Here is a 7,988-nt window from a genome sequence, read left to right as displayed (position 1 = left end):
GTTTAGGGTTTAGGGTTTTGGGTATAGGGTTTAGGGTTTTTGGTTTAGGGTTTAGGGTTTTGGGTTTAGGGTTTAGGGTTTAGGGTTTAGGGTTTAGGGTATAGGGTTTAGGGTTTAGGGTTTAGGGTTTTGGGTTTTGGGTTTAGGGTTTAGGGTTTTGGGTTTAGGGTTTAGGGATTAGGGTTTAGGGTTAAGCGTTTAGGGTTTTGGGTTTTGGGTTTTGGGTTTAGTGTTTAGTGTTTAGGGATTAGGGTTTAGTGTTTAGGGATTAGGGTTTAGGGTTTAGTGTTTAGGGTTTATGGTTTGGGGTTTGAGGTTTAGGGTTTGGGATTTAGAGTATTAGGGTTTAGGGTTTAGGGTTTATGGTTTGGGGTTTATGGTTTAGGGTTTAGGGTTTGGGATTTAAGGTGTAGGGTTTAGGGTTTGAGGTTTAGGGTATAAGGTTTAGGGTATAGGGTGTAGGGTTTAGGGTGTAGGGTTTAGGGTTTAGGGTTTCGGGTTTTGGGTTTCAGGTTTAGGGTTTGGGGTTTGGGGTTTAGGGTTTAGGGTTTTGGGTTTTGGGTTTAGGTTTTTGGGTTTTGGATTTAGGTTTTTGGGTTTAGGGTTTAGGGTTTAGGGTTTTGGGTTTAGGGTTTAGGGTTTAGGGTTTTGGGTTTAGGGTTTTGGATTTTGGGTTTTGGATTTTGGGTTTAGGGTTTATGGTATAGGGTTTAGGGTTTAGGGTTTTAGGTTTTGGGGTTAGGGTTTTGGGTTTTGGGTTTTGGGTTTAGGGTTTTGGGTTTTGGGTTTAGGGTTTAGGGTTTAGGGATTAGGGTATATGGTTAAGGGTTTAGGGTTTAGGGTTTAGTGTTTAGGGTTTAGGGTTTAGGGTTTAGAGTTTAAGGTTTAGGGATTAGGGATTAGGGTTTAGGATTTAGTGTTTAGGGTTTAGGGTTTGGGGTTTATGGTTTGGGGTTTGAGGTTTAGGGTTTGGGATTTAGAGTATTAGGGTTTAGGGTTTCTGTTTAGGGTTTAGTGTTTAGGGAGTAGGTTTTAGGGTTTAGAGATTAGGGTTTAGGGTTTAGGGTTTAGTGTTTAGGGAGTAGGTTTTAGGGTTTAGAGATTAGGGTTTAGGGTTTAGGGTTTATGGTTTGGGGTTTAGGGTTTATGGTTTGGGATTTATGGTAGAGATTTGACATCAATTATGCAGCCACTGAAACTATACATCCTTTTCCGCTTCAGTTTTTAAAGAATTGAGGTCGAAAGTTCCATTAAAATTTTCAATTTTTTTTTAGTTATTTCATCTGAGTGAGAGAATATGGCTTGAGTTTTTATGATAACCAAAGTATAATATGTTGTCTAGTGTTATTTTTAACGAATTTTTTATGAAGGGGTCTTTGTTTTCTATTTTCATCCATTGTTTTGGTTCTATGCAAACCTCGATTTGCCACCATCCTCCATTGTTTTCATCGTCAAATGTTACTACATCATCGCTTAACTGCTATTACTACTCTTCCACTCGTCCAGTCCTTCATTCTCCTTTCTTCCCTTCCCTTACATGTCCCTAATTCCATAATCTGCACTTTGCTTCCATTTTGAAATCACAAAAGAAAGGTTACTCAAGTTTTGTTTTCCTATTTTTTTATTTTCAAATGCTAATGCAAATATTTTTTGTTCAGGTTCTTCACACTAGACACAATTTGTCACTTGGTACTCTAAAGATTTGGGAGGCTTCCATATCCAACTTGTTATGTATTCCCAAGTCTATGAAAAATTTTAAATTTTTTGTAGATATGTTTTTAATATTTCTTTCTTGTACATCTATGTTAAAGTATTTTTTTTATATATAATGTATTTTTCGTATGTTTGATATATGTTGCATTAATATTTAGCACATTTACTTATTGTAGGCATAACATATTCTTATATCAAGATTCTAGCTTATTATAGGTATTATAAATACAATGTCTTGTTTTTGTGTTGGTTTTGTGGTATTTTGTGGATATTTAATATGTAAGAAGAAACAAAAACAAAAAAAATATTAAAGAAACATCTACATTATGGTCGGATTTGGCTTCAGTTATGAAAGAACTGAAGCCTGCTACTCTTTTTGATTTAAAACATTATTCAACTTTAAAGGTTTTTTTTTTTTTTTCTCGCTTCTTTTAAAAATCAAGACCAAATACCTTTAAAATTAAATTTTAGGAAGAGTTTAGGCTTTGATTCAAATAGCAACAGAAGTCTAGTCCATATTTATTTTATATTTGTTATTATTTATTTATGAATTCAAGGGATTGGAGACAATATGAAAAGAGAAATGAAAAAATTTGTTAGGAAAGAATAAATCAGAAAGAAAAGAAGAAGGAGAATGAGCTCAGTTAAGTATTTAAAAAACACTAGAAGGGGTTGAATAGTACAAAATATTTGTACAATTACTTTCCTTCTTGCCTAAATGTTTATCTTATAAAACCTGCAGTTGAGTTTTTATTTCTAATCGCACGAACTTTACAAACTAAATGATTACTATTAAACAAAAGAAGTTCCTATAAACTCTATAGTATATATCGTGAATAACACAACAAAAGTATTTCCTGAAACAATCTTTCATTAGTTAGAGCATCTAAGTATTTAAAAGAAAATAATAAAGCTCTACAACGTGCTATATCAGAAGGATTGTGAAAAGAATTTTTCCATTGACATTATTCAACCCCATCCCCCTTATAGTGTTTTTCAGGTATTTCAATTAGTATCAAAACTAACCTTGCGGGATTAGTTCTCAGCAAGACTTGAGGAAACAATCCGTAAGAATGGATAACAAGTGCAATCATGATGATCTCCATCCCCACAACAACGACTACATAAAAATTGGCATAACTTCATACTACAACCCAGAAGTTGAAGTTGATGATCTCGTGTATCACTCAGAAGACAATGGTGGTGAAATAGACTTTTTTTGATCTAGAATCAGTCACCGATGCCTACAAGAAAGTTCTAGCAAAATGCACAAGACTGGCCAAAGTTTGTCAAAAGTTGAAGATGCAAGTTAAAGGAATCTCAAGAGGAAATTATGAGCTAAACAAAGAGCTCACATTGTCTGAGGAGGAAACAGAAGGACTTCAATTGAACATTATCAAGATAAAGGATGAGTTGTTTATCTTGTGAAGAGAAAAAGACAAATCAGTACTAAATCACGAAGAGTTAGTCAAGATCATACTTATCATCAAGAGATCAGAAGCAAAGTAAGTCACATTGCAAAATCAAAAAGAATACATTCCCAATCAATCTCATGTTTCAATCATGTAGGAAGTCTCTAGTCAAAACAAACAATAAAAAGGAATACAAGGTCAGGTGGGTACCAAAAGGACAAATTCTAAACATCTTCGATGTACTAGATGATCGAGTGAAGACACTGACTATGAGACCAGACGAATGGCACTTGACAGTACACAACCAAAATAGGGTTTACATTCCCTAGCAGGACGAGTCAGATAAAGGAAGCAACCACCAAAACAAAAGAACAAGAAAGCAAAGATAGAAGTCAAAGAAGAATAAGGTGCGCTTACTATTCTCTTCTATGAAGTAACCTACTACACAATGGTTATTGAATCTTGTATTTTGTGCTGTAAATATGTTAACTCACTCATGCATACTCGTATCGCAATATGAAGAGTTCTAACCCCTAACAAAAGTAACAAAGAAATAACAAGGCTTATATTCACAAACCCACATCACAAGCCATACATATATCATAATAGTGAGCAATAATAACCAACCAAAACATAGGCCAATCAAAATGACAATTAACCAAAACACATGCTTAAATCAATTTTAATAACTAATTTTGTCCCTAAAAGAACTAATTTTTAACTTTCTTAACAGGAGAGACTCATACCTGAATAATGTTTTATCTTGTGATCATTTGAACCAGTGAAATTAGAATGTATGTACGGTTTTTTTTTATTTTGTATAATCAAACTAACAGGGATATATTATTATTAAATATAATAAAAAATTATGTTAATTATAAACATCTCAATTAACATCCAAAAAGACATTTATCATTTGTAATTACAAAAAAAATATTTAAATATGACTTTACAGTTATAGAAATTAATAAGTTTCAACCAGATGACATGAAAGTATAAAAGAAACTTTTATTCTATCAAAGCATTCCAGTTAAATTTATTTAATCAAGTTACCCAGTGAAGTTTTTGTTTTATTAGTCTTTTCTAACAAGTTATAGATGAAATTTATGACATAAATCCTTATGAGAGTTTATTGAGTAAGAACTAAATTAAGCCTTTTATGCAAATGCATCCACTGAAAAAAATCATGGACCACAAAAAAGAAGATGAATTCATTTCACTGGAAAACCAGAAAAAAGCATTAATACAACCATTTTTTTTTCCAAGACATAAAACTACATAGGAGGAGATGTAACAAACTGCCTAGGAACACTGAATAAGTCCTTCCCTGCAAAAGGAGTAGTCCACTCTCTCAATCCAGCAGATGATGAACTTTCCCTATTCATGCCAACATTTTGCAATCCACTCATGCAGGGACTGCTTCTCCTATTTCCATAACTGTTTCTCAACAATGAAGAGATCCCTAGACAAGCTCCACCTGAAGAAGATTGCACATTCAAACTCCAATCTATGCTGGTATAGTCAAACTCTGGCATCAACCCCCCAGTGTTCCAATCCATGTGTGGATGTGAGCTGAATGTTCTGGCTGCACTATGATGACCAGAAAACAGTCCAAGGGAAGTCGGCACCGCGAGTGCAGGCAACGGCTGCACGTTCATGCTCCATGAACCATGATGCCGAGGAGGAATCGAAGGTGGAGGTGTTGATGATGCACCCATTGGCTTGCAGTAACCACCCACCCCAGCAGATGAGTAATCTGCTGGTCCAAAGAAATGAGAATATTCTTTGTAAGGAGCTTGGCAAAATTGCTCCAAATGATTTGGACTGATACTTCTTACACTTTGAGTTTGTAGTAACTTCCCATTTGACCTCACATTTTCAACACCTGGAATACTATTTACATACCACCCTGCAGCTCCTGAAGGAAAGGAATTTAAAGAAACCATGGAGTTTTGTTTGGCATTTGTGAATTGTGGATGTTGCATCATTACTGGTTCCCTTCCTAGTCCTTGTTGAATCATTCTTCCTTCGTTTGCAACACCAATAGGCATGCCAGCCTCCATTTTGATCAATGGAGACACTGCCTGCATGGATGGTGCCATGGCTAACATGGCAGAAGAAGGGCTTGATCCTGGAACACCACTCCATCTTCTCTCCCTGGTGAAATTCGGATGATTCGGCTGCAGAGACTGTACATTCCCAGTTTCAAGATCAGGGAACATAGAGTCAGAACCACCATCCTTGCTGTAATGGTTGAAGTCACTTTCACTCTCTCTCTGCTGCATGGAAACCGACTCTGCTGGCAATCCTTGTGATCTGATACCGTTCTGAACAGAATCTTCAGACTTCGATTGGGTCCCATGCTGCTCCTGCTTCTGTGTTTTTAAGGTATTTTCTGCCTTTTGAAGATCACCTTCATAAGCAACAATTGCTCTTTCAACCTCTTGCTTTGAACAATTGTACTTGACCTCCAAGGCAGATATCTGAGCAAGCTCATCAGTTATGTCAATTTTCAGATTACCCTCACTCACAAGGCTGGTAGTATCCTTAGTTTGTGATTGTTCTTCATTTGCTTCAAATAGCCAAGATACTGATTGCTCTAATTTTCCATCGTTTAACATTAAGGCCAGTGTTGCTCGTTCAGAAGAGAACCCCATTGCCACTAATTGCTGTGCAAGTGATTCTAGCTTTCTTGACAATAGGTAACCACGACAACGGTCATGCAACTCTTGAGCTCTCCTTTCTCTCTGTCTCTGGTGCTTCCTCTCATTTTTCAACCGGATTTTCTCCCTCCTGTCACTATCACAACCAGGTACACTATCAGGCCGTGTACAAGAGTTTGTTACTGCTACCTTCTCTTTAGACTCTTCTGACTCACCAGAGCAGCTGCCATTGATAGAAACTGAATCACTCTCCGACACGGCTCCTTGGGGACTACTAGAATGCTCATCTGCATCCTCTACTTTCGTGAAATGACTGGTGTCATGAACTCGAATAGAGGAAGCAACCAATAATGTTTCTGGTGTTTGAAATGTTCCCAAGATCGGATTTTGTGGACTGGCAGGAACACCACTTCCATGAGTAGGAGAGACAGAAGTCTTTGGAGAAGTCTTATGTTGTTCCTTACCAGCCCTTGGAGAGGCTTTCTCCTGGGACTTGGATTTTGATTTCACTGATGGAGACATTCTATTGGTTGCTGTACTTGTCTGCATTGTATATAGACAAAAATGAAATAGATTCAGTCTTCATTTTACATGAACAAAAACAATCAAACACTACAATTATAACAGAATTATGTAGGATATTTCATCATTTCAATAGGCAAATCATGAATAGTTGGATCAAAGCAGCAAGGTATTGAAGTCTGATGATAAATTAATCATGACAATTAACCAGGCATTGAATAAAAATTGCTACATGAAGTTCCAATGTCGACATGGATCTATAACCATCTTGCAATTATCATTGTTTGATAACACATTTGTGGTGTCTAAATGGTTGCACCAAGTTAACAGGCAAAATTGTGCACAAATTAATGAATTGAAATTAAAAAATAACGGGTAAAATTGCAACACATTTCATCTCCAAACTAAATGAATGAATGAAAAATTAGCTGTCCCTGAACCCAACCACCATGGACGATGCCCAATGACATAGTATGCCAGAACTTCCTATGGAAAAAACTTTTTCAAAATCAGAAAAAAATCATCCATTTTTTTATTCAGAAATAATGAAATTAAAGATGAACATACATATTTCAAAAAACTGAAGAACCTTTGAGAACAAAAAGCATGGGAATTGAACACCATGAGAAATTTAAAATATGCAAGATCGTTATTAAAACTAATCCATTGATAGATCACAACTAACATAGAATTTCCAGAACTAATGTCAGAACCGATTTCTACTTGGCCAAGAAACCTTGCCAACAATAAATAAAACATGTTCTTAAGGGGGATAAAATGTGTAATCGACATCATAGGAATTGCATCCATTTCTAAGACACCAATTTCACCAGCTTGGATAAAATTATTCCAAGCATTAATCAAACCCAATCAATAAGGGAAAACAAAAACAGAAATCTTGAACACAAGCTTTTCAAACAATTTAAAATCTCTTAACAATTATCAAAATGAGGTAGGCACAAACAATTTTCCTATTCCACCCCACCAAAAACAGGCATCACTCCCATAATTGGGAACGTTTCACGGAAGAAATGGTTTCAGACCCATAAGAATAAAATCCTAAAGATCCAACCTTTACCCCAACCCATCATCATAGAAAACATTCAAAACCATATAAATTCAGATTATAGACTTTAAACCAGTAACCAACAAGATTCACTGAAACTCAATTAAAAGTTAAATTCCCAGAAAACCAAGAACAACCCACATCCATGGGTGATTCAAGAGGAAGAATAGAAGAAAGAAACCCACCTATGAACCACACAACAGAGCCTCTGAAGATGAATAGCGTTTCTGTGTTGGTTTGTTTCTCCTTATTCTTTCTCTCCCTTTTTTTCTGTTTTTGATTTTGCTGTGTATTCTAATAATATAAAGTAGTTTCCCCTTTTTCCTTCTTACAAAATATATTTATCATTTATTTTCTTTTTTCTTTTTAGCCACACGGCACTTTCCCTTTGTCTTTCTGGCCATGTTTGATGAAAAATAATGTATAATTAACTACCATGTTTGGATCACAGTTTTTTCATCGTTAGAAAGGAAAATTACTAAAACAATAAAGATTAAAATAGAATTTCCCATCCCTTTATAGCACTTTGCTTTTAGATTAAAGTAATCATTCCATTAATATAATAATATTTCTTACAGTTGATTACTTGTCATTAAATTGATTAAACTAGTT

The 7,988-nt window shown here is 35.5% G+C and overlaps 1 protein-coding gene across 1 annotated transcript; it reads right to left on the bottom strand.

Moving 5' to 3' along the window:
- Positions 1 to 4,314: 4,314 nt before the first annotated feature.
- On the bottom strand, positions 4,315 to 7,683 carry LOC106754312. Its single transcript, XM_014636324.2, has 2 exons — positions 7,562 to 7,683; positions 4,315 to 6,331 (listed from the first exon to the last, which is right to left on the bottom strand). The coding sequence occupies exon 2, from the start codon at positions 6,308 to 6,310 to the stop codon at positions 4,400 to 4,402; it is 1,911 nt and encodes a 636-aa protein (XP_014491810.1). The 5' UTR covers positions 6,311 to 6,331; positions 7,562 to 7,683; the 3' UTR covers positions 4,315 to 4,399.
- Positions 7,684 to 7,988: the final 305 nt, after the last annotated feature.

Source organism: Vigna radiata, unplaced genomic scaffold (genome assembly GCF_000741045.1).
Source record: "Vigna radiata var. radiata cultivar VC1973A unplaced genomic scaffold, Vradiata_ver6 scaffold_290, whole genome shotgun sequence".
NCBI classification, from domain to species: domain Eukaryota; kingdom Viridiplantae; phylum Streptophyta; class Magnoliopsida; order Fabales; family Fabaceae; genus Vigna; species Vigna radiata.
This window is presented reverse-complemented; position numbering and strand designations above follow the sequence as displayed.